This window comes from Mesoplodon bidens (assembly GCF_964165515.1).
Source record: "Mesoplodon bidens genome assembly, chromosome: 6".
NCBI classification, from domain to species: Eukaryota; Metazoa; Chordata; class Mammalia; order Artiodactyla; family Ziphiidae; genus Mesoplodon; species Mesoplodon bidens.
This window is the reverse complement of record NC_138162.1, coordinates 10,846,288-10,873,790: the sequence shown is the minus strand read 5'-3', so window position 1 is coordinate 10,873,790 and position 27,503 is coordinate 10,846,288. Positions and strand designations below refer to the sequence as shown.

The 27,503-nt window shown below is 44.2% G+C and overlaps 1 protein-coding gene across 2 annotated transcripts in view; it reads right to left on the bottom strand.

Moving 5' to 3' along the window:
• Positions 1–1,724: 1,724 nt before the first annotated feature.
• NR6A1 (nuclear receptor subfamily 6 group A member 1) overlaps positions 1,725–27,503 on the bottom strand; it is a 209,601-nt gene continuing 183,822 nt past the window's right edge. Inside the window, exons 5-10 of one of the 2 annotated variants that reach the window (XM_081236919.1) lie at positions 23,677–23,831; positions 22,090–22,317; positions 20,525–20,779; positions 13,354–13,475; positions 8,683–8,835; positions 1,725–6,963 (exon numbers count right to left, since the gene is read on the bottom strand). In XM_081236919.1, the coding sequence (XP_081093045.1) occupies positions 6,875–6,963; positions 8,683–8,835; positions 13,354–13,475; positions 20,525–20,779; positions 22,090–22,317; positions 23,677–23,831 (1,002 nt within the window). In that variant the 3' untranslated portion in view covers positions 1,725–6,874. The remainder of the gene's footprint in view (positions 6,964–8,682; positions 8,836–13,353; positions 13,476–20,524; positions 20,780–22,089; positions 22,318–23,676; positions 23,832–27,503) is intronic. The other variant, XM_081236920.1, reaches the window with a different exon arrangement.

Sequence of the window (27,503 nt, the reverse complement as noted above, 5' to 3'; positions counted from 1 at the left end):
GAAATTAATCCTTTATTAGTTTAATAGAGTTTTGTTTTGTTAATAGCAAGAAGTTCAACCAAAGGCCATTCCTGAGCTTTGTTACAAACTCCAGACATTCATATTCAGCACTATTTGAGTTGCTAAGGCCCAGCAGGGAGGAAGCCTGTTGTAACTTTGGTATCAGATAGACCCGGATTCAAAAGCCAATTCTGTCACTTACTCATGTGTCATTTTAGGCAAATGGTTTAACTTCCTCGAGCCTCAATTTGCTTATGAGTAAAGTGGGGCTGAGACCTATACCTTGCAAAATTGTTATGAGGATTACAGGAGCCAAGGCATGTAAAACACCAATCCTAGAGCCTGGCACTCACTACGAGGCTTTTAGCAAATATGTTCCTTGCACCTCTGTGTCTTATCTGTTCCCTCTTGTGGGGCAAAAAAGAATCTACTAATTAGTTCTGCAGCATTTCCTTTATTCTAAAACCATCTCTTTCAAACCTCAAGGGCTCTCTGGTCCCTTGTGCTGGAGGAGGCTGAGGTATGGGAAGGCAGCTGGGCTTCCCCTCATTTCACACATGGGATTTAACAGAACTTGATCAGACTCCTCAGCCTTTATCTTCCCAAACTGAGCTTTCATCTTCCCTATCTGTCTTCAAATGACCCTCAACCCAAACTCTGCCACTTCTCTGACCGTAGGAACAGCAGGATTACAGGACAGTTGGGCAGATCTAGGTTCATGTCAGAACTCTGCCACTTGCTGTGCGACTGGGCATATCCCTTGACCTCTCAGAGCTTCCATTTTCTCAGCTCTAGAAAACCTCATCCATTTTCTGGAAAAACAGGTATTAACTGGTTGGACCATAGTGACATACAGGCAGGCCACCCACCAGCACACTGCTGTCACTGAGATTTAGCTCTTTCCTGAGATTTAGCAGATGGTTTTCCTTCCTCTAACTCCTGAATGTGGCATTCAAGGCTCCAAGTGCTTCTCCAGCCTCAACTCTTGCAAAAACCTCCCATCTGCCACCATTCCTGCCATGGCAGAACCCTGTTATGTCTGAATATTCCATATGTTTCTGATTCACAGCTGGGCCTTCAAACATGTTGTTGACCCCTCTGACTTGGTCTATCCTCCTCTTTCTGTTTGGTGACTTTCTTCAAGGCTTACCTTCAACACTCATCTGTGAAGCTCCTCCTGAGTCCCATGACCTCTCCTCTCAGAGACTCCATTTTCTCAGCTCTAGAAAACCTCATCTATTTTCTGGAAAGGCAGGCATTAATTGGTTGGACCACAGTGACATAAACGTCCATACACATCCCCATATACATCCTTAATTACAATCCTGATCCCACTGTACTTCAAAGGTCTGAGTTTGCCTCTCCTGCTAGTCTCAGTTCCTCTAGTTGTGCCACTTTCTGGCTGGTTAGTCCCTTACCCTCATTTAACCTTAGTTTCTTCATTTACAAAATAGAGGTAATAATTCTTGAAGTTCAAGGAGGTTCAGGTTTGTGAAAAGTCCCAACACACTGCCTGGCACACAGAGCAGGCACTTCAGTCAGTATTGGCTCACTGATTCAAACAGTTCTGAGAGATATCTCTCTGCCAGACTCTCTCAGCAATAGGAAGTGGGCGAGTATCAGCTACAAGCAGAAGCAATTGGTCTGAAGGCACACCCAGCACCTAAGGACACCCCATCATCCCTCCTCGGAACCCCAGACACGCTTCACAAACAGATGCCGTGTGCAGAAGGATTCACATTTATTGGTTCAAATACAGTACCTAACATTTGCTAAACATGCATTTCACACTAATTGGTCACATTTCCACAGGTAGTCAATTCACAGAAAAGGGCCCAGCCCTTGCCGGATGGCAGGGTGGGAGGTAGCAGAGGGCCTGGGGAGCAGAGCCCGCCAACTATCACTTGGTCATGCAGGATTGATGGAGCCAGGTTGGCGGGCAGCCCTTGGCCGGCCCTTTGGGGACAAGGGCTCAGAGACATCCTGTTTACTCGACTCCTATACAGGACTGTGGGTAGAGGTGGGCCTCGGGGAGGTAGCCCAGGGCTAGGCTCACGGATGCACGTGCCACCAGAGCTCCTGAAGGTGGGGTCACGGGAGGTGGTGCTCCCTGTGCCTTGGGTCATAGGAAGGAAATGGAAGCCTCTTCAAGGGGGTGGCTAGTCCCTGGCTGGGCAGGTGGGAAGGACTCCCCAGACATGGCCCAGACATTACAACACAGCCACAAGCCCCTATCGCAGGCCTGGGATGGCAACATAGACAAAAACACCAACACCCCAGGGCAGGCGGGGTTTCTTTACTAACAGAAACATGTAAACAGAGCAGGAGCTACAGTATTCTTTTCCCACAAGATTCCTCAGAGAGGAATAGACCAGGATGTCACTCAAGAGGTAGTTTTTTTTTTTTTCTTTTTCATGGAAATTTGAGTCAACAACATTATCACCTATTATAAGACATTTCAGAGAAAGAAAACAATGGTCACCAAAGGGCAAAAATGATCCTTTGGCTGGCAGGGCTGGCTCTCGGATTTGGAAGACTAGCCTCCACCATTAAGACAACTTTTTTCTTGGGCTCGAAGCAAGCTCTGGCCTGATTCACAGATTCCATTTGAGCCTGCAACTGATTCCTGAGCAGGCTGTGGCCCATTGAGGGCCACAGGCCCAGAGAACGGAGGCCAGATGGGGACTGGATTAGGCAGAGGGACCAGGCATCTTGTGAGCCAGTGGAGGCAGGGTCACTGTGGCTCATGTTGCAGGACAGCCAGAATTCTTCAAGTCTCAAGGGAGCCCAGCTCTGGCCAAAGAGGAAGCCCCAGCATCTTTTCTGGGGGCCCTGCCTCTGAGGAAGCAGTCCAGGTCTGGCTCCCAAGCCCAGAAAAGAAGCTGTTGCTTGTGGTAGCCAGGAGAGGGGTTTCTGGGGACCCTGTAATTAAATACACATCCCTGAGCTGTGGTCCTAGAAACCCTTGCCTCAAGGCTAACCAGTTTCCAGCACCTGGTGGAATGATTGCCGTTTCTTATCCTGAGACACAGATAAAACATCATTTCACAGACACTGGACATAGATGCTTCAAGCTGAGGGAAAAGGGAGGAATAATCAACTGCAAAGGCAGAGGGGAGTGCAGGGAGACTCTCATGGATCAAGTTGGGGAAAGTAAGAGTGGTGGGATTTTTGTTTAGTTTTTTTTTTTAATTTTTTTTTTTTACTTTAAAAAATCAAAGAAAAATTTAAAGTTTAATAAAGGGGCTGGTCTAAAAGACTGGATTTCTTAAAACAATTGCAAAATTTTAAAAAGCAACAAGGAAAAAAAGACATAGACCAGGGGCCCAGAGCTAAAGACTTGGAACCACTGCTCAACTTCCTGCCCTGCTGGGAGGCCAGAGTCCCTTTACTTTGGCCAACCTTGGACATGGCCTAGATGTTGCCCATACTGGGTTTGTCTGTCTCCGTCTGTCCCATTCCCCAGTAAATTGAGAACAAACAAAGGTAGGATATAGGCAGCAGAGCAAGGCAGCTAGCTCAGAGAGCCCAGGGCTTTAAGGACCTGGTGACACACTGGCCACAGCAGGACTCTCTTCCCTGACAAGGGGTGGCAGGTGAGAGGCACGGTGCTGTGGAGAGGGTGACTGTCATGATGCCATGGAGATCCCTCAGTTCCCTCTATCCCTCCTCCTCTGGATCTGGGGAACAGGACAGAGGTTCTTGCCTGCTGCTTTCTGTCCCTGGAGGTTTGCCCACCTCACTTACGGATCAGGCCTGGCTGGGGGGCTGGGTATCCTCTGAGCCAGATGGAGTGCTTTGAGACAGGTTCTGGGGAGTTTCTCCAGACTGAGGGTAAGGCCACCAAGCCTTGTGAAAGACTCCAAAAGTCTACAAAGTAGCCATAGAGCATGAGTTGTAGGTGAAATTGCAAGATTCCAAACTTCTGTCTTGGGTCAAGAAAACATTCAAAGGGAAAGGATGGGAATAGCTTGTACGTTTCAACGCAGTGCAATGAGGTGGGATTCTCCTTTACCACACAGCCTTCAGGGTCATATTTTTATGGTGGAAAAGTTCTCACTCAAAGTGAGTGCTGCTGGTGGCAGGGGATCAGAGAGAGGACAGAAGGGAGGGGAATTACAGACAACATGCACAACTTTTTTCTTTTCCACTAGCAAAAAGGCTACCTGTTAACCAAACATCATGGGAAGAAAGGCAAAAAATAAACACATCAAACCTCCCCCTCCAACCTTTCTCTGTGTCCTTCAAACTGAATTCACAAATACATCTAGTGGCTGACCTAATGTCTCCACACTGCTAGCTACACTCCTACCTTCCTCTCATAATACCTGAGTTTGCGACGCAACACAGTCACTTTACCCTGTTTAAAAAAAGCCCACGTCATAAAAGGACTGGGTGCAGAAGACATTAAAGGTGGTCCACAGGTCAGGCTCCGGCTCGGAACACAAGGCCACTTGGCTCAGAGATTCTGCAGGGCTCTCAGCAATGAATGGGCTCTTTGTTCTTGTGGAATCTGCTGCAAACATTTGTAAAAATGGATTTGTACAATGGCAGCTTGCAGAACCTTTCCCCCATTCCACAAATTAACAACTTGCTCTGTTTAATGCTGCATTATTAAAGAGACATGTTGCTGCCTCATGGAGAGCAGTTCCCTCTGATACCCAACCCAACCAGTAAAATGATTAATTTAAGAGAAAAGCAATTTTAAAAAATAATAATAATTTGGCCTATGGAGGTCTAGCAAAGAAAGATGCAGCACGTAAGAGCCATCCTGGAGAAGGGGTCTCTGATGTGTGTATCCTCCCCTACCTTGAGGAAAGCGGCTCGGAGTCTGACCTGTAGCCAGAGTGTGATCTAGTTGGTTAAATAAAAGAGCAGGAAAACAAAACTATTGTGAATTTAGAAAAAAACAAATACACACACACAAATCTTCCCATTGACATGTGAAAAACATTCTGGTTGGCGCTTTTCCTGAGGACCACGTCTCTTCTTTTTTTTTTTTCCTTTCTCAGAGCAAATGGGGAAACGGCATTGGGAAGTAATGCTCTGAGTTTTAGATCCATCAAGGGATAAAGTCATCACTCTGCTGGTACCCGTAACATTTTACCGGAAAGAAAAAATTACAATCTGACACGGACTACCCGATATGCACACAATGTGGTGGCCCTCTGAGTAAGTGTGCTAGGCTGAGCTGGGAAGAGAGCAAACACCCTTTGACTAAACAGGCAAAAGGAGGTCCTGTAGGCCCCTCAAGCCTAGCCAGGGATGTACCCAGCTAACTGGCCTGTCTGCTGCATTGGCTGTGGGAGGTATGTGGGTTTAGGCAGGGACAACTGCTGTAGTAAGGCAGAGGAGGGAAAAGCACCTGAAAGAGTTCCATGACAGACCTTGTGTGACTGCTGGCCAAAGCCAAGAGGGTAAGGAACATTTCCCAGGACTAGGTGGGGCAGGTAATGAAAGAACAAGGGGTCCAGGCCATACCTGCAGAGGGGGCAGCCAGGCCTTTAGGAACATGAGGTAGTTTAAGGCCCTCCTTCCCTTCCAGGAGCTTTGGACTCCAGCCCTCCAGACCTTGGTCAGCCAGGCCACTGATAACTCTAAGGGGCAGCTGGGCCACTCTGGGTCTTGGGCTTACTATTCTGAAGAAACCTGGTTTCATTTTGGGAGAGATTAGGAGAGCATGGAGTAGCATGTAGGGACAAAAATTCTGGTCAGCAGACGGGTGAATGATCCTTCCAGCTGTTTGGAAAAGAGACTGCAGTTTCAGATTCAGATCTGGAGGTGGAATGGGATGGGGTGGGGAGAGAAACAGGGAACTCCAAAAGAGGAGTGTTTATGCTATTAGCAGTCTGGCCTTTGTCCCACTACTCTCTGAAGGTGAAAGGAGAGTAAATCAGTAGTGGGCATCAGGATTCTGGACATAACATTCTGAACTCACCTGTTTTTTTCAAAGGGCCAATAGGAAGTCAAGTTTATAAGGGAGAGGCAATGAGTCCAAGGAAAGTAAGGAAACTAGGTAGCTGTGAGCCCCAAGGGAGATGGTAGGCAAATCCCAAGGATTAGCTTACCGCTAGGGCTTTGCCTAGGTGAAAAGTTGACAGTGGCAGAAATTAGTAGTGGTCGTATGGATGGTGGGGAGGGGAGGCCCCACAGTGTGGTGTGAGAGAAGAAACCCCTCTCCCTGAGGACTCGTCTGGAGGGAGGACACCTAACTTAGATGTGATCACTGTGCCCAACTCTCAGCTTTCATGCTTTCCAAAGAAAAGAGATAGCTAAATCCTCATCTCTTGTCCTGTTCCCGATGTCTCACCCACTTTGCTTAGTAAACCTCCTAATGCCACTTTCCCTTTTATGGTGTGCTCTCTTACCTGGTAATTCTGTAGCTAGAAAAAGGCAGTTTGCTCTCTGACAGACAAACGTATGAATCTGCTGAGAACATGTGGAAAAAGTAGGGTTGGTCACACCCCTCCCTTTCCACTGAGGTAGTCATCTTTGTCAATATTATGGAAATAGTCATCTCAGCCCCATCCCACCCTCTCCCTCAAAATACAAAAGAACTATCTCTAAACAATGACAACACTGTAACATTAAACATCTTCACATTCTGTAAACTGCAAGGAAATGCATCGGCTGCATTCACACAAAAGCATGTGCATCATGTTGAAGGCCATACATTCAACTCTGTCGTGAAATAAATATATAGAAAAATGAGGTTAAAAAAACAAGACAAACAAACAAAAACTCTTTTGCTATGGAGGCAACTGGCAAGGCTGCTCCACAGCCTCCATCTTGGTCTCTCTGGCTCTTTCTTCCGGAGCCTGTCCTGCCCACCCCAGGCCTTGCCACTGGCCTGAGGAGGGGTGCTGGGGACAGGTCACTCCTTGCCCACACTTGTCTTGCAGGAATGCAGCACCACCTTAAAGAGGAGGGGCAGCTGCTCCAAGGGTACATTCACCATCTTTCCTGGGAAAAGGCAGAAGAAGAAGAGTTAGCCGTGGCCACTAGAAGAAGGGCGTGTTTGCCTCCTCTTGGGCTGGTGAAAGAACACTGCCTTTTCTAGCGACTGGGGCGAGAAAGGTGCCACAAGTATTACAAAGGTAAAACAGACTGGGCTAACATCCTATTACCCAGACCTATTTTGGTGCCTTAGGGAGTCCAGTAATGGTGCAAGTTCTAACTGTTGCTACTATCCAAAGAATACTGAACTCTATGCTAGGTGTTTAAATACATTATCTCATTTAACTCTCACAATATTTCTGTCTTGACAGATTTTACTTTTTATCCCCATTTTACAGATGAGGAATCTGAAACTGAAAAGTATTCCTAGATGTCCTCTTAGAGCGAAAATAACATGAGAAACTTACATCCTATTTCATTTCCTAGTAGATTCTTTAATTAGCATTCTATAAAATACTGCTCTTCAGAATAGTATAATGGGTTAATAAAACGTAGCAAGGAAAAAGGAGATGGGGTTTACAGGGGCAAATAAATTGAGAAATTCAGGGTTAAAACAGGTTTTTCTTTATTGGAGGACTTCTCAGAGCACTCAGTATGCTAATATGCTTTGTAAATATGAGGCTATAGTTCTCCTCCCTGACAGAACCCTACAGTCACCTGGCAATTTTTTTTTTTTAAATACTGATGACCAGGCTCCACTCCATATCAATTAAGTCAGAATCTTTAGAGGTGCAGCGCAAGAATGGATATTTTTTAAAAGCTTCCCAGGTGATTCCAAGGGCTGTCAGTGTTGACGACCCAGCTCTGTGGGGTATAATTATTGACCTGTATTTCACAGAGCACCTGATTAATATTTTGCTTGGTAGAACATAGTTTTAAAAATGCTGAGACATACACTATCAAAACACTCCTAAAATTCCAATCATTTATTTAAGTCCAGTTCACATCTCCTAGACTATTTTGTGGCCCAAAAAGTAAAATTTGATTTTATCAGACTGAAAATTTTTTTCCTTCAAAATTGTACTGCTGAATTTTACAGAACAATCTCAGCCCAGAGGTCACATTTCTGAGCTGCCCCTCAGTATGTGCTAGATAACTATAAACAAGAATCTTTACCAAATGAAGTAAAGCAACAACAAAAGCCAGGGTTTCATGTTGAAATGGACTTATTTAAATGTCAAGAAGCTCAGAAAGGGGTCAAGACCACAAAACAACTAAAACAAAAATTCCTTTGTGAACACAGGATTTTTGAGAATTATTTTAAAGATATCACTTTTAATGAAAGATCCTCAAAAACCTATAGGCAATTCTATGAAATAAAATCAATTAAAAAATTGAGATATAGTTAGTTCACATGCCATAAAATCCACCCTTTTAAAGTATATAATTCAGGAAATGACATTAATTTGAGAAACTGAGCTTCTTTCCCCATCCATAGAATGGCCATAATATCACCAACCACCAGTCCTGCAGAAATTGAGATTAAATGATATCAGGTCACAAAGGACCCTGCATATCACAGGAGCTTAGGAAACGTTAGATTCTCTTCCCTACAAAGAAAAAACAAACTTCTCATTATAACTTTTCTGAGGGCAGGGGTAGTACCTCTTTTATTCAGCTGGTGATAGGCCTGGCATCAGCATCCTGAAAACACTGCTTTCCTCATTCCCTTCACAAGTTAACAAAAGCAAGGAAGGGTTGGAAGCCCAGGACCCAGAATGTTACCTGCAATATAGCGAATCTCAGGTAAGCACATCATGAGGTCAGGAAAACGGTTCGGCTGATGTGTATATTTATATTCAGTGAAATCCTGGCAAATGTACCAGTATCGTTTGTTCAATTGTTCCAGCTGCGAGGCACTGGTCAGACCCCTGATATCTGTGAAAAAAACCACAGGAAACGGGAGGGGCTTTATAATGTGGAAGAAACACTGGCTCTTTGAATATGTGTATCTTTCAATGAAAAGTTATTAAACATTGTCTCAAAAGGGGATCTTCTCTCTTTCTGACAGGGAGGAACAAAAGCTCTGGGTAAGGGAAGAGAAATAAGATAAAGGAAAAAATTATCAAGGACAATCACTAGACTGAGCCCCCTGGGGGCTAGGCTTATCTTTCTCAACTCTGTACCCAGCTCCCAGCACCGGGTTGGCACAAAATGGGCACCAGTGGATGTTGAACAACTAACTGAAATAATCTACTTTTCCCAATCTATCCTTCACAGTATCTTTAAATTTGCTCTTTGCTGGAACCATTCAGAAATCTTCACGCTTCTACATACAATTACACATGGTCTCCTATGTGCTTCTACTCATACTATTCTACCTGGGCCACTGGTATTCTACTGGGTCACTCCAGTTTTTTTTTTTTCTGTATATAAGTATACCTTGTTTTATTGTGCTTTGCTTTATTGCACTTCACAGATACTGCATTTTTTACAAATTGAAGGTGTGTGGCAACTCTGCACCAAGCAAGTCTATCGGTGTCATTTTTTCCAATGGCATTTGCTCATTTCATGCCTCTGTCACATTTTGGTAATTCTTGCAATATTTCAAGTTTTTTCATTATTATTAGATTTGTTATGAGGATCTATGATCAGTGATCTTTTTTTTTTTTTTTTTGCAGTAGGCGGGCCTCTCACTGTTGTGGCCTCTCCCGCTGCGGAGCACAGGCTCCGGACGCGCAGGCTCAGCGGCCATGGCTCACGGGCCCAGCTGTTCCGCGGCATGTGGGATCTTCCCAGACTGGGGCACGAACCCGTGTCCCCTGCATCAGCAGGCAGACTCTCAACCACTGCGCCACCAGGGAAGCCCAATCAGTGATCTTTGATGTTACTATTGTAATTGTTTTGGGGTGCCACAAACCGCGCCCGTATGAGATGGTAAACTTAATTGATAAATGTTGTGCGTTCTGACTATTCCGTTGACTGGCTGTTCCACTGTCTCTCTCCCTCTCATCGGGCCTCCCTATTCCCTGAGACACAACAATCTTGTAATTAGGCCAATTAATAATCGTACAATCGCCTATAAGTGTTGAAGTGAAAGGAAAAGTCATATATCTCTCATTTTAAATCAAAAGCTAGAAATAATTAAGCTCAGTGAAGAAGAAATGTCAAAAGCCGAGACGAGCTGAAAGCTAGGCCTCTTGTGAGTTAGCAAAGTTGCGAATGCAAAGGAAAAGTTCTTGAAGGAAACTAAGAGCACTACTCTAGTGAACACACAAATGATAAGAAAGCAAAACAGCCTTATTGCCGATATGGAGAAAGTTTGAGTGGTCTGGATAGAAGATCAAACCAGCCACAACATTCCCTTAAACCGAAGCCTAATCCAGAACAAGGTCCTAACTCTCTTCAATTTTGTAAAGGCTGAGAGAGGTGAGGAAGCTGCAGAAGAAAAGTCTGAAGCTAGCACAGGTTGGTTCATGAGATTTAAGGAAAGCCGCTATCTCCATTAAAGTGTGAGGTAAAAGAGCAAGTGCTAATACGGAAGCTGCAGCAAGTTATCTAGAGATCTAGCTAAGATAATTAAAGAAGATGGCTACACTAAACAACAGATTTTCAATGCAGACAAAACAGCCCTATATTGGAAGAAGACACTATCTAGGACTTTTCATAGCTAGAAAGAAGTCAATGTCTGGCTTCAAAGCTTCAAAGTACAGGCTGACTCTCTTGTTAGGGGCTAATGCAGCTGATGACTTTAAATTGAAGCCAATGCTCATTTACTACTCCGAAAATCCTAGGGCCCTTAAGAATTACGCTAAATCTACTCTGCTTGTGTTCTATAAATGGAACAACAAAGCCTGGATGACAGCACTTCTGTTCACAACCCGGTTTACTAAATATTTCAAGCCCACTGTGCAGACCTACTGCTCAGAAAAAAAGATCCCTTTCAAAATATTACTGCTCACTGACAAAGCACCTGGTCACCCAAGAGCTCTGATGGAGATGTACAACGAGATTAATTTTGTTTTCATGCCTGCTAACACAACATCCATTCTGCAGCCCATGGATCAAGGAGTAATTTCAACATTCAAGTCTTACTATTTAAGAAATACATTTCCTAAGGCTATAGCTGCCCATAGATAGTGATTCCTCTGAAGGATCTGGGCAAAGTAAATTGAAAACCTTCTGGAAAGGATTCACCATTCTAGATGCCATTCATGATTCACTGGAAGAGGTCAAAATATCAACATTAACAGGATTTTGGAAGAAGGTGATTCCAACCCTCATGGATGACTTTGAGGGGTTCAAGACTTCAGTGGAGGAAGTACTGCAGATGTGGTGGAAACAACAAGAGAACTAGACAGAATGAGAAGTGAAGCCTGAAAATGTGACTGAATTGATGCAATCTCATGATAAAACTTTAACAGATGAGGAGTTGCTTCTTATGGATGAGCAAAGAAAGTGGTCCCTTGAGATGGAATCTACTCTTGCTGAAGAAGCTGTGTGAAGACCCCTGAAATAACAACAAAGGATTTAGAATATTACATAAACTTAGTTGATAAAGCAGCAGCAGGGTTTGAGAGAATTGACTCTAAATTTGGAAGAAGTTCTACTGTGGGTAAAGTTCAAACAGCATTGCACGTTACAGAAAGTTCGTTCATCAAAGAAAAAGTCAATTGATGTGGCAAATGTCACTGTGGTCTTATTTTAAGAAATTGCCACAGCCACCCCAACCTTCAGCAACCATCACCCTGATCAGTCAGCAGCATCAACACTGAGAGAGGCAAGGGCTTCCCTGGTGGCGCAGTGGTTGAGAATCCACCTGCCAATGCAGGGGACAAGGGTTCGAGCCCTGGTCCAGGAAGATCCCACAAGCGGCAGAGCAACTGAGCCCGTGCGCCACAACTACTGAAGCCCAAGTGCCTAGAGCCCGTGCTCCGCAACAACAGAAGCCACCGCAATGAGAAACCTGCGCATCTCAACGGACAGTAGCCTCCGCTCGCCGCAACTAAGAAAGCCCGCATGCAGCAACGAAGACCCAATGCAGCCAAAGATAAATTTAAAAAATAAATTCAAACAAACAAACAAACAAACAAAAACAACACTGAGGCAAGACCCTCCACCAGCAAAAAGATTACAACTCGCTGAAGGCTCAATGATGGTTAGCATTTTATAGCAATTTTTTTTTTGAGGTATGTACTCTGTTTTTTAAGACATAATGCTACTGCACATTTAACAGATCACAGTATAGTATGAACATAACTTTCACAGGCACTGGGAAACCAAAAAATTCATGTGACTCGCTCTATTGCAATATTCACTTTATTGTGCTGGTCTGGAACCAAACCTGCAATATCTCCAAGGTACGCCTGTAGACGTCTTTCTCAGTCTCATATATGTATATATATATTATATAGTGTGTTCATATACATATAAACACACACAATCCCCCTTTTTCATATACAGAATATAAATATTCTATACACAAATCTTATCCAGGCTTTGAGGCCCAGCTCTCAGATTTCTGGTCCTCCAACTAGTTGTTACTGATCTCCCCCCATTTGAGGCTCAAGCAATGTAACAAGTGCCATCAGACTGTATACTTCTTGAGGCCAGGAACCTGGGACCTAATTTATTTCAATGTCTTTAATGCTCAACACAGGGCCTGGCCTAAGGGAGGCATACAGAACACCAGATAAATGCATGAAAGGTGCAGAAGCAAGAGGAAGAGGTCAGTACTGAGGGAGGGGTGGGCAAAGAGGGGGGGATCAAGAGTCTCTGGACTAGGAAACTGAATACAGGAACACAGCATTTTCAGTGTCGTAGGCAGCAAGACAGCCCAGCCCCACTCTGAGAGTAGAGTGCTCACACGCTACTCTGGAAGAAAGGGAAACACAAATCCTCCTTGCATACTCTGCTTACCAGCAGCTACCAAGCGCCGCTCTGCAGGTAATACTCCATGTAAATCACACCCACCACTCTTCGAATTAAAGCCATGCTTGATATGGGTGTGTGAGTTTTGTGCACCCCCGCTCTGCCCTGAAGGGGCCCGTCAGCCTGTCACAGATCCCTTATCTCCAGTAGTTTCATCAGTCACTCTGCTCTTCTTCAGTCACTGGTAAACTTGGTGCATATTTTAAATGACGCATGTACTGTCCTTGATGTCTGTGTTTAAATGCATTAAAACTGACTAAACAAAGCAAATCCTCTTCCTTCCTCTATGAGTTATAGAGGCTGTGGCATTTAGGTTTGAAGAAAAAAATCCAAACCATGCTCTGCGCTATAGTGGGGCAGAATGATGATGAGGGTAGCACAGGACTTCCAAGATCGGTGCCCACGTGGTGTGACAGATTCTGTGTGACAGTCCTGGGGGTAAAGGGGGTAGGGGTGAAACATGAAGGCAAAAGGGCAAATATTCACTGACAAAAAAAAAAGTCTTTTCTTCCCACCCCCACTTACCTTGATTTAGGAAGTTAATTGCTTTCATGCAAGCATACTCCTCATTGCTCACTTTTAGCTGATGGAACTTGTGATACAGGTAGATGAGCCGCTCAATCACCTCCATCCCTTCATCACTAAATCTGGGGAACAGATACCAGTGTTAATAATGGGCTCTGATTACCAGTGGAGGTAATGGAAGGGAGACAGAAGTCACCTACAGCTCCTTAAGGCAGCTAAGATAGGAAAGAGGTTGAGCTTGGGGGAAATGGAATCCAGACACATCTGTGAAAGACAGGTGAATCCATGGTTTGTCTAGAGGCCAAGGCAGCTCATACGAGCTGCTGTTCCCAAGGTCAGCTGGGGTCAATCTAATCTAAGTTCAAATCCAGCTCCATCACATACAAGCTATGAGACCTTGGGAAAGTCCTTTGACCTCTCTAAGCTTTGAGGACCTCCTCTGTAAAATAATGCTTGCCTGCTTGGGGTAACAAGGGTCACGGAGGTTTGGGATGTACATGTAGAGAAGTGCGACATCGTGAAGACACTGCTGTTGTTGCGATGCAGCCTGTAGTAACAATGGCAGCTACCATGGTGCCTCTATGTGAGCTACTGCCACAATGAAGAAAGAGCTGCTGATTGTATTTAAGTTCACTGTTTCCGGCATGGCTGAGGTTACGCACAGTGAACATTTTTACTGGTATCCCTGACTTCAGCTAGAGAGGGAGGGAGGGAAACATAAATTGAGCCTCCATGTCATGCCAGTCTCTGTGCTGGGCACTTTATGTGCATTATCTCATTTAGTTTTCTGAGCCCTATGTGCTAGGTGAGATTATAATCACCATTGTACAGATGAGAAACTGAAGTTCAAAGAATAGAAGGGACTGGTCTGCAAGCACACAGCTAGTTGGTAGCAGAGCTAGAACCTTGAACCTGGGCTAACTCCCTAAGGCCTTGATTTTCTCAATATCTGAGGTGGCATCCATTAGCAGAGAAGACTCAATGCTGACCATGCTGCTTTTTTTTTTTTAATGTTTTTTCTTTCAGGAGTGTTTTGGTTTTTTTTTTTAATTTTATTTTTGGCTGCCTTGGGTCTTCGTTGCTGCACGTGGGCTTTCTCTAGTGCACAGGCTTCTCATTGCGGTGGCTTCTCTTGTTGCGGAGCCCAGGCTCTAGGAGCGTGGTCTTCAGTAGTTGTGGCACACGGGCTCAGTAGCTGTGCCTCTAGAGCGCAGGCTCAGTAGTTGTGGCACACGGGCTTAGTTGCTCCGCGGCATGTGGGATCTTCCCGGACCAGGGCTCGAACCCATGTCCCCTGCATTGGCAGGTGGATTCTTAACCACTGTGCCACCAGGGAAGCCCCCATGCTGCTTTCTTTGGATTAGGAGTTAATTCCTTGGGGAAACACCAAGTTTTAGGCAAATGAGCCCTAGGCTGGGGGACTAATACTCTAGGTCATAGTGGGGAATATCTTATACCAGAAATGGAGATACTCCCAAACCAAGGAGGCAAAGGCTTAGTGGGGAAATAGTTTATAAAAGCTGGGGTCAGGCCCAGCATCCACTCTTCTAGGTGTTCCAGACAGGCCTCTGATGCAGCTGAGTCACAGAGAGATGCTTAGCCTCAGAGTTGCTTCCTGGTGACTTGTTCAGATCGGGGTACTACAGCCCCATGCTAGGCAAGAAGCCCTATCTGGGTAGGGTCCAGAACTCCTGGGAATGTACTACTGCTGTCTGGGTCCTATTGCTTTCTGTGTTGACTCTGAAGGCTTCGCAAGGGCTTGGGTTCCTGGCCAGGCAGGACATTTTCTCTTCCCTGGGGAAAGCCTGCCTCCTGTTGGGGCCAGAGGCACCTGCACTTCTCAAGCACCAGGGGGAGCCACAGCAGCAGCTACCTGCAGTCCGGAGCCCTGACCCCCTGGGTCCCAGTTTGCTAATTTGAACTACCATGTTTCTCTCTGCTCCTGGCCCAATGGCTTTTACAACTTTATTAATACGTTCTCAGATTGGCTGATAGACACACTTATATTTAATAACCACTATAATAACCATATCTATTATTCTACCATTTGTTGAGTGTTTGCTACTTGCCAGGCCCTTTGTTAAATATTTTACATACATCATTTCATTGGATACTTCCAATAAATCCACAAAAAAGGATATTATAATCCTCTTTGTTCACTTGTGGAAACAAAGGCTCAGAGAGATTATGTACTGCGCCCTTATTGCATTCTTACATTTTGCCCTCCTGATAATCTGTGAGAAAAGTAATATCACCTTCATGTTAGGGAAGAGGAAGCAGAAGAGATGCCTTCTCCAAAGTTCTAAGTGAATAAAACAAATTAGTGGTGGTGGGGACAAGGTTCAAACCCAAGTTTTCTCATTCCAAGTCTGTTGCTTTCTCGGCACCACACTGTCCATTCCCTGTCTTGTTCTTAACTGGCAACAGGGAAAGGCTACCACATGCTACCACAGGGGATACCTCAGGAGGTCTGTGTTCCCAGAGCAACTCAGCTCAGGGCCCAACCCAGAGTGGGTGTTGGACTCGCTGCAGTGCATAGAACTGCCCCTCCGCTGCCTCCATGACGCTGAGACCTGCAGGAAGCAGTGTGCCTGTGAGTGAAGATCACTCCTCATCACAGTGCTTTGTCAGCTACTTCTGTTCTTGAGAGGGAAAAGGTCTTTACTGAAAATGCCCATCAGTATCTGTTTGGAGGGGTGGGGAAGAGATGGGATGGGGTCGGGCATAAAAAAGGAGGATGCAGCAGTGTCAGCGTCTGTCTGGTGGCCGAGCAGTATAGCAAGTAAAGATAACACTCTCTCCCCTCATCAGTAACCTCTTGCCGCAAGTGCTCACTGTGGCTCTGCAGAACCTGCAGGTGTGTGGCTACCAGCCAGACCCCTAGACAGCAATGCTAAACCTATTCCCAGTTGAGTCTTGACCTGAGGGACACAAAGGAACTCCCACATGCCTGGCCTGAGTATATGACCCAGATCTGCCCTCTCTCTTGGGGAGAGCACATACCCTCTTTCCCAAGCTTCCTAGGATAGGCAACCAGCATGGACCCCTGGCAGCCAGCCCAGCAGCCCCCACTCAGTCTCCAGAGCCTGACTGCAAAGATTTCCTCCACACCCCGCATCCCGCCCCTTGATAAAACAAATTGTTCTCTGTTCCATGGGCCTGCTTTCTCCTGCAGCCGTGCCTCCTCCACATCTGCCCACTGCACAGTTCTAACGCCCCTGTATTCCCTGTCTACAAATTATCAACATTCAAAGCCTGAAAGTTGGACAAACACACCCATTCTTCTTCTAGGTTACCATTACACAAGCATGTTAGGACAAGGAAAACATTCCTGCCAGGATCCCCCAAACCACTGGACCATTCAGTCAGCAATTGAAGCTGACACTGTGTAAGTTATGTCCCATTAAGGGGGCTGAAAGGCCCAGTTGTCTCTTTTTCACTCATCTAAATGCACCTACTCCCAGAAGCAGTCATCAGCCACATCCTTAGAGGAACTGCCATCTCAGCACCCACATACAGACTCCAAGGTGAAAAGTAAGACTGAAGCTCCAGGACACATTCCAGAAAGTCAAACTTTTGAGAAGGCTGAAAAATTTAGTAATGGTAAAGAATCTGGGCTTTAGAGCACAACAGATCTAGATGATAATCTCAACTCCATCTCTTTTAGCCTTAGAGCCTTGAGTTTTCATCTCTCTGAACCTCATGCTCCTTCCTCATGTGTGGAACAGGGTTAATATTAGTACAGTCTCTTAGGGAAGTGGTGAGGACTAAACAAATGTTTGCAAAGCACTTAAGATGGAATTTGGCACAATAAACAGTCTATAATTGTTAGCTATTATCATTATTAACAGCAGCAGCAGCATCACTCGTGTTATCACAGCAAAAAGAAAAGACTGTGTTTCCTGAACCTTACAGCTAGGGTCTTTTAGCAGGGAAGCTGTGAGGCAACTTTCCAGAGATCTGGCAGAAATGGAGCTAGTGTTCACGAGATAGAAGTGCCCATTAAAGCCCATCTAGTGCAAGGCATCTTCTCCTAAGAGTGAAGGAGTCTTGATTAGGGCCAGGAGCAGTCACTGGCTGGTGCTACAATCTGCTTTAAATCAAATTCACCCTGCTTACTGTCTGATAACAGCCTGATTAAGGAAAATGGGCACCATAAATTTGATTCAATATTTGAGAAGAGAAAAGGAGGTGGTCATGTATCATCTGAGAAAAGTCTTTCATGACAGCAGGAACTCACTTGCACTCAACAGTTGTGAAAAAGTAAAGGCGTTTTGTGGGAGTGGGAGTAACGCCAGAGTAGGCAAGGTAGGGAAGAGCTGTGGCCTATTACAGACTCCACGCTCTCCACAGTCTGGGGACTGCCTTACAGTGATGAACCTGATTCCAAAGGTTCTCATACTTCCATTTTCCTCTGGCCTCCTGAGCAGTTCCACGTGCATCTCAGACTCAAGAGACCCCAAGTCAAACTCAGAGCGGCTCATCTCTCAACCTGTTCTTCCCAGGCTCCATTATCTTGGCTAAGAGAACTGGTGCCCACCTGCCTGGCAGTATCCCCAACTTTTCCACTCACTGAGGTCCCACTGACTTTACCTCCCTGTCATCTCTTAACTCTGTGCTGCCCTCTCTATTCCCATGGTCACTGCTGCCTTGTCCAGGACTTGTTTCTTTTTACCTGGGCTATGGAACAGCTTCCTACACAGCCACTGTCTTCTAGCCTTGTCTATGCAATCCATCCTGAACTTTATAGCCACGGGGATCTTTCCAAAATGCAACCTGACATGTAATTGCTCTACATAAAAACGTCCCACGACTTAATACTATTCACACAATAAAATCCGAGTTTTTTAGATTAGCATTTGAGCACCTTCATGACTCGTCTTTCCTGTACCTTTCTCTCCTGTCATTTCTCCCCTCATTTCTCTGCCTCTCAGATATATTCTCTCTATACCCTAATCCACAGGATTGCTTTTTGGTTATCTGCACAAACCAACCACCCAGAATCTCTAACTTCTAGGACTCTGTGTTATTCTCTTGCCTGCCTCTTATTCTCTATAATCTACCTAGAAAAATGCCACTTCAAGATGCAGCTCAAATGTCTTTTCCTCTTTGGCAACCATTCCCTGATTATGCAAGTAGAGGTACTCACTCCTTAGTCTATGCTTCCACAGTCCCTCATATGCCCCTCAATCCCCACTAATATCACCCTGAACTGTAGATTCTATCTGCTTCTATTTGCCCCCCAATCCCCTAAACCAAGAATATGGGCTCTCATCTCAGAAACCATGTCTGTATTATCTGTTATCCCAACACCCCTCCTCCAGGCACACACAACAGGTGCTCAATAAATGGGCATGTTGAACTAACATGCTGAAGTTTAACTTGTATTTTTCCATTGAAGGATTCCACAGTGGAGTGAGCGTCCTAACAACGAATCTACTTCTTATCCTCAGAACCCACTTGCAAGCTCAGCTGCAACATGTGCTCCAGAGTTAGCACTGTTCAGTACAACTTTCTGTGATGATGGAAATATATATATATATATATATATATATATCTGCAACTGTCCAATACAGTAGCCACTAGCCACATGTGGCTCCTGAGCACTTGAAATGTGGCTACTGTAAATGAGGAACTAAAATTTTAATTTTAAGTAACTTAAATAGCCACCTGAGGCTAGCAGCTACTATACTTGATAGTGCAGCTCTAGTTCTCCTTGGTAAGGACCCTTCCTAGAAAATAAAAATTCCCTCACTAGTTCAGCTGCTACTGGTCCCTGCCTTGCTCTTGGGGCTCAAGGGATTGGAAACAGTGGGATGGGGTGTCTTTCATGAAGCTTAAAGCCACGGAGAACCCTGCATGGTCAGTGATCCTTGCCTACCTGCAGAGGGCATGGGGGAACTCACCATTCTATAGAGAGGGGAGCCCACAGGCTTACTTTGTAGGCAGCCTCAGGCTGCACTGGTGGATTCCAGGCAAATAGGGAGGCCGGGCTCACTGGGCCAGCTCTGCAAACCCTGACAGTATTAGAGCAGGCTGACTGCTATCCAAACACTCAGTCAGCCCAGAGATACAGAGCAGGAGACAGGAATTTGATGGAAACAATGAATTAGAGGCTCAAGACAAGGGGTTAGGTTATCTGCAAAATCAGATAGCTCTGTTTAAGGACAAAATGTCATCTGGGTTAAAAACTCTGTCATTTATAGATTACCATCAAGCCTGTAAGCATCATTAATAAGGAAATATTAGAAAACCAGGGGGAGAAAGTATCCAGACTCCTCCCTCCCTCAGCTGTGCAAAGGGCCCTTGAAGGTGTTAGAGCTTCGCTCCCAGCCTAAGTCTCAACTTATCTTTATGCCATGGTGATTAAGTGGCAGAGGGAGATGCACCCCAGTCCTGTGTAGAGAAGTTTGGGGGCTGGTACTCTACCTTCTCCAGGTTTCTTCGATGGAGGAACCTTTTCTTCCTTCTCTCTTGGTGCTCTGGAATCCCATGACTTCCATTATTTTAAACTGTCTAATAAAGGTGAACTATTGAAAGGACTTTCTCACTGCATCTGAGATACAGTGAAAGAGCCTAGACTTTCAGTTGGGCAGGCACAGGTTCAAATCCAGGCTCTGGGTTCAAATCCAAAACCCTCAAGGGTAGGCCCCTCTGAACTTCAGTTTTCTCATCTATAAAATGGGCATAACAACACCTACAGTGCTGGAGACTGTGACAAAGAAAGATAATAATGCAAAATACCAAGCCCAGTGCTTGGCACACAGTAGGTACCACAATAACTCCTGAGTCTTTTTCTCGGATTGTAAACTATAGCTCAGAGCCCCTCACCTTGTAGGAAATGTTCTTTCCAGATACATTCTCTTATCTCAGTAGTCCAGATGTGACCAAAATAACAGCTTAATACTTGCTAAGCTTTGCTGCACATTATCATTTATTCCTCACAACTACCTTGTTGGGGAGGTACTGTCATTACCCCACTTTATAAATTCAGAACCTGAGGATCAGAAACTTGACCAAAGTTACAAAGCTAGTCAGCAGCAGAGTGAAGATTCAAGTCCAGCCACGTGTGGCTTTAATGCCCATCCTTTGGAGTGTCAGGCAGCCCTGCCTTGCAGAGATGACAATGGTTTGGTTGCCTGAGACTTTCTCCCCAGCCAGCAGCTCTCACCTATGTAGTTCTTCATCAGAGGGTGAGTACTTGGCAGTGACATCAGCCAGCTCCCCGAAGATCTGCTTGCTGTAAACAGTGAGGGAGGACAGCAGGATTAATTCCTGCCACGTAGAGCTCAGGAGGCACGTGTAATCCTTGATTGAGAGCTCGCAGAAGAAAGGCAGTTTCTTGATCCAGGCAATCTGCCTAAAAAGCAGCTCGTCAGCCAGGCGGCAAAGCAGGGCAAATAGCTCTGCTTGAGTCACAGCATATCTGGGGGGGTAGGAACAGGAGAAAGTTACTTCTAGTGGCCAGAATGGTGGGAATGGGGGCAAAGGGAGAGAGTACTCCTAAGGGCACAAAGGGTCTCTGGAAGTGGGCTCCTTGCCCTTGACCAAGGATCTCCAGCTCCATTCAATTCAGTTTCATGATAAAGGGACAGGACTGGGGCCAGCATTAAGCTCAGGGCTGGAGGAGCAGATTTGATAAGAAAAGGTTGCAAAGGGGAAAGGAGGCTTAGAAATTTGTGCAATTATCAGGGAGTATGACTTTTAACGCTCCATGTGTTAGAAGAAAATTCCCAGTCACTTTTGCACCAGTTTTGGAAATGAGAGCTCCATTAGGGTGAATCTGGTGCCTACTCAATACAGGGATTGGCACAAAAATGAGCCTCGGGGCGAGATGGCTGAAAGAGAAAAGAACAGGTTCAGAAGCTTTTCTTGCTCTCATTGCACCCCCTGGTGGTGCGAGTTCAGGAAACTAAGCTACCGCGGGATGGAAGGAGCAGGGCATTTCTCATCTCTGGGCTGGAGGAGACAGGGTCCCAGTTTTCTTTCCCTCAAGGCCCCTGTCATGACTCTTCCCCACACCCCCACATGAGATTTATAAAGGTTTGGGTGGTGGCCTTCTTGTAGGCAGACATCTGAATTTCCTCTTCTGAAACTGGAAACTAGCTTAAGAAATCTCAGGATACCTTTTGGAGCAGAAGGGGCGGTCTAAGCTTAATAACACTCAAACAGCCTATGCTCCAGGCTAAATGAGTAACAGTACAGCAACGGGTGGGCTGAACTATTATCTACTCAGGCAGAGCTGACAGGATTGAAAGAGTATTCCTTCCACCCACTCAGGCCTGCACACAGAGCACACGGCACTAGGCTACTGATGAGTATGTTGACTAGGGATACAGACAGGCCACAACCAGTTAGTGCCTTGAGTGCCCTGTTAAGAAGCCTAAACTTAATGTATGATTATTCCCAGAATTATAGCTCATCTCTGGCACAGAAGCACTCAGACCCATTCCAGAGTCTGGCGTACCTCGGCCCAACCAGAAACAAAAGCCCTTTAATCCCAACTCCATAGGGATTGATAAATAGCCCCCACTCTATGAGAAAAGATGCTCAAGAGAAAAATGAGGGACCACTAACTTCAACGATAAGCAAAGATTTGTCCTCTGATGCTCGAGTCATTGCTCATTATCCCCAAACTCATTCCGAAGCCTGGGGTACAGCAGCCAGGGATGAAGATGAGTGTGGGGTAGGGACCACTTTGAAGCTACAGGGCTAAATAGACCAAGGCTCACTCACCCATCTTCAATCAACATGGGCGTGCCCAATGGCTCCAGGTCCTCGGCTGACACCAGCTGATGAATCAGACTATATGACTGGGGATCCAGGCTGCGAGCTTGTGGGGGCAGAAGTGGAGAGTGGGCAGAATAGCTAAAAAGGTGCGGTATATATTGATAGTGTGGAGGCACAGACATCCCCATGTATTGATCCCTGAATGCCATGAATCCATTCAGTTCCACAGACCTACTGGAGAGAAAAGTCTCATGTCAAGCAGAAACATCGCAGCTCTACTGCCTACTCAAAGGAAGTGAGCTAGGAGGTGGCTCAGGTGTTCTCTGGCCATGCACTCTGTCTTCATTAAGCTAAGGACATAATCAATGGTTACACGCATGTCTCCCCTACTAGATGGGGTCTCTGTGCAAATGTGCATATGTGTGGCTCACCTTTGGACACCCAGAACTTGGCAGAGCTGTACTGAAAAACACTGGTTAAATGACCTCTCTGTACAGGTGCCACATTTGGAAAGTTTCATAGAATATTCATAGACTATGATGACAAAGGTGAGTGTTTATATTTTATACTGCTAGGACAACTAAGTCAGAAACAGGCTAAGTGCCTTGCCAGGCCACAAAACAAATCCAGCACCTAGCAAAGAACCTGGCATGTGGCAACAACTCCCTAAACATTCAAAGGAAGGAACAAACTAAGGAACAAACGAATGAATAAAAGTTATAATGAAATATCAAGAGAAAGGAATATTCTTATCTTCCCCACCTTTCTTGGAGAAATCTAACAGTCAACTAGTTTTACCTAGATGACCCCTCCGGTAACAGCGGCTGGCAAACTATGGCCCATGGCCTGTTTTGGTAAATGAAGTTTTATTAGAACACAGCCACACTCATTCATTTACGTATTGTCTCTGGCTGCTTTCGCACTACAATGGCAGAACTGAGTAGTTGAGACCTAGACTGTGTGGACTGCAAAGCCTAAAATATTTACTATCTGGCCTTTATAAAAAATGTTTCTCAACCCCTGTCCTAAAATAAAGATTTCTGGAGAAAGAAAATCTTCCTTGGTAGCTGATGGCTATATTTCACACCTAACAACTAACTTAAGATATCATTCTAGAACCAAGAGTCTTCAAACTGGTATTTCATGACACCAGCAAATCTGACTAACTTGAAAAGTTTTCACTGTTTCCTAAAATTTATAATGTGAAAATCTTCACTCTTGCTGAGGCAGAGAAATGATAACTTAATTCGATATTGTCAATGTGGTTTTTTTTTAAATGATAAAGTAAGTGAGAGGAAAGAGCTACAATTAAAATGTTATTGTGTTAGGTGAAGAATGTATGGGCACGGATAGTGGCTATAGCACTTTATCAATCTGCAGAAGAGACTGCTGACATTTTCAAGGTCTTTAGCTAAAAAATGGGCTGTAAAATGCTGCTTTGCATCATCGTCACCCCAACCCCAGAAGACTGAGGAAGCAAGAGTACAATGGCTGAGACAGACTGGCAGGAATACCCAGCCCAGCTCAGAGGTTGCTTGTGGGTCCATTCTTTGGGTGATCTCTAGATGATGTTGGGTTTGCCCTGAAGCTCACCTGGAGGACAATGTGGAGCCTGGTGAGGGCTGGTTGCTCTCTGAAGCCCTGTTCCCAGGGGAACTGTGGTCGCTGTCACCATGGTTGCTCCAGTGACTGGCCTCTTCCTCAAATTCCTGCCCAGACATAATCCTTTCGATCTCTTCCTCTGATATCTTTGACAAGGAATTGATATATGTTAGACTGGGTGTTCCTTCTTTAGGACTGAGAACTTATTTAAACTTCATGGGGATTCTTAGAACTCTCTAGAGAGAAAGTCAAATTCCCTCCCCTCCACCCACATACTCCAGGTCTCTCTCTCACTAATCTTAGGACAGCTTGGTTGCCTGCCTGCCAGCACTATGGCTCACCATGGCATTCCTTTTGTCCATTTACCCTCCTCCCAGCCACAAAGCCTCTAGGTTCCTCAACACTCCTCTTTGTCCTTAGTCTATTCTTTCCTGCCGCTGAAACACCACTCTTCAATAACAAACTCCTACTTGCCATTTAAGACCCAATTCAAATGTCACCTTCTTTTTGAATCCTTCTATTACTAAGCGCAGACAGAATTTTAGGTCCTTCTTGGGAAAGTCATACAACTATTTAAACCTAAGTTCCTTAACCTGTAGAGTGGAGAGAATAATAGTATCTATCACATAGGACTGGTTTGAGGATTAAATTAGTTAATATATTATCACATGTTTAGGAAAGGGCCTAGCACATAACAACTATTATGGAAGGCTGACAATGATATCTTGATTATCACTGTTATTTTTATAGCACTTATGGTAATGTATCATAAAAATATCCTTAAGTAAGAACTTAGGCTATGACAGGATCTAGAAAAAAGCAGTACTCAAATAAATGCATGTTGGATAAATGAATAAATGTTCACTTACTAAGTACTGACTATATACCTTCACATGAGATTTCTTAGTAAGAAAGACATTTCTAAGCCTACTGAATAAAAGAAGAAACTGTAGCTCAGACAAGCAAATTGACTTGCTCATGTCTGAGCAGGAGTTTGAGGAAGAGGCCAAAGTAGCCAAGTATTCAGTCCAGTGCCCTAGCTACTATGCCATACAGGGAGTGGACACACACTTCTTCTCTAAAGTGTTTAATCCAGAGTTGAGGCCAAGCTGGCTAAAGTCAGCACACAGAATGAGAGTGAGTGCTAAGGAAAAAGAGCCAGATGAATTTTTGTTTCTTGTTCCTATGGAAAGCCTGGGAGGACATTTTCTCCCAAGTCTGTCTGACACAAACCTACATACTTCTTTGCCTGTGAGGGAACCTTGAGCTGCTCCAATCATAGATATAAATAGGCATTTAGAACTGGAAGTTAGCCAACACAGAGGACTTTGAGGGAAAACAAGAAATGTTTAACTGGTGCTCAAGTTGAGTGATTGGTTTTAAATAGTTTGGGTTGCATATTGAATTAGAGGGTTTGTCTTTTTTTATTCAGTCACATGTAGCAAAAGAAACCCCAAATATTTTCTCTTAGAGGTCCTTAGAACATTGAAATCATTGTTTACGTTTTATAAGACACATGAAGACAAATGGTGCCATCAAATTACAAGCCATCTACTGAGGCCCTGAATGTGCAGCCTCAGTGATGGTGGTGAGAGCAAAACCAGAATGTCGAGGTCATGAAAGTACTTGAGCTTGGTAAAAAGGGCCAGTTATGGTAAAATCAAGCTTATTCCAGCTGGAAGTCAAAGTTGGACTGTACTTGTCTCTCCCTGAGGGTCTCATGGGACACTAAGCAATCATTAATGCATTGAACAGGGGACGGAACTTGTTGGGAGTGCTTGAATCTGGGTGTAAATCTCATCTGTCATTTCCTAGCTGGGTACTTACTGTTGGGCAAGTCACTCAAGTTCTCTGAGCCTTAGCTCCCTCATTGGTAAAATGGAGATAATACCACTTCCCTCATAGCTCATCATTCCCTCACTGGGTGCTGGAGCAAAGAAGCATACAGGTTTGAGTCAGATAGACTTGGGAAGTTAATCTAAGATAAAGTTATTAAGTGCAGGTGCACAACAGGTGCTCAATAAATGGAAATTCTATCACTTCTTATTTTTAATTACAATTAAACACAGTTAAGAACTTGGAGATAACAGCTCTCTCTTCCTAACACACCACCTGGAAACAGTGAAACACTAAAAGGAAAATTATATGCCCAGTATCAAAACCCCAAAAGCAATGACAGATGAAATAGGTTTTTCTGAGCATCAGCCTCCTCAATTCTGGAGAGAACATAGAGTCTGGAGATGTAAATGACTGAGGATCCCTTGGCATGGTGAGAGAGCCACAGAGGGTACTCAAAAAACATTAGGTAATAGTGAGGAAGGTTTTTCATTGAGGAAATGCTTAAGAATTCTTCCCAATGGATAAACTTTTTATTATATCTAAATATAAAAAGAATAAACACAAATAAGGCCATATATTAAAAGCCCATAGCTAACATCATACTCAGTGGTGAAAAACGGAAGGCTTTTCCTCTAAGATCAGGATCAAGACAAGGATGCCCCTCTTACCACACCTATTCAAGATAGTACTAGAAGTCCTCGCCAGAGCAATAGGCAAGAAAAAGAAACAAAAGGCATCTAAATCAAAAAGGAAGAAGTAAAACTATCTCTGTTCACAGAAGACATATGATCTTATATGTAGATAACTTAAAGATGTCACCAAAAAACTATTAGAACTAATATAAGAATTCAGCAAAGCTGCAGGATACAAAGTCAACATAGAAAATCAGTTGCATTTTTATATACTAATAATGAATTATCTGAAGAGAAAATTAAGAAAACAATCTCATTTACAATAGTATAAAAAAGAATTAAAAAAAAGAATACTTAGGAAAAAACTTAACTAAGGAGGTGAAGGGCTTGTACACTGCTGAAAGAAATTAAAGACATACATAAATGGAAAGACATCCTGTGTTCATAGATTAAAAGACTTAATATTGTTAAAAAGTCCATACAAGTCCATACTATCCAAAGTGTTCTATAGATTCAATGTAATCCTTATCAAAATTCCAATGGCATTTTTTTGCTGAAAAAAACAATCCTAAAATTCATATGAAACTACAAAGAACTCCAAATAGCCAAAACAATCCTGAGAAAGAACAACAAAACTAGAGGCCTTGCACTTCCTGATTTCAAAACATATTACAAAGCTAAAGTAATCAAAACAGTAACGTACTGGCACAAGGACAGACATACAGAGCCCCCCAAATAAACCCAGACATATGGTCAAAAGGTCTTTGACAAAGATGCCAAGACTACACAATGGGAAAAGGAAAGTATCTTCAACAAGTGGTGTTGGGAAAATCAGATATCCATATGCAAAAGCATAAAATTAGAGTTTTACCTTATGCCATATGCAAAAAGCAACTCAGTGGATTAAAGACTTAAACATAAGACCCAAAACAGTACAACTCCTCAAAGAAAACATAGAGAAAAAGCTTCTTGACATTGGCCTTGGCAATGATTTCTTTTTCTTTTTTTAATTGAAGCATAGTTGATTTACAATATTGTGTTAGTTTCAGGTGTATAGCATAGTGATTCAGTATTTTTACAGATTCTATTCCATTACAGGTTATTACAAGATAATGGGTATAATTCCCTGTGCTATACAATATTATCCTGTTGCTTATCTATTTTATATATAGTACTTTGTATCTGTTAATCCCATACCCCTAATTTGTCAATGACTTCTTGAATATGACATCAAAGCAAAAGTAGAAAGATAGGATTACATCAAACTAAAAGACTTCTGCAGGGCTTCCCTGGTGGCGCAGTGGTTGAGAATCCGCCTGCCGATGCAGGGGACGTGGGTTCGTGCCC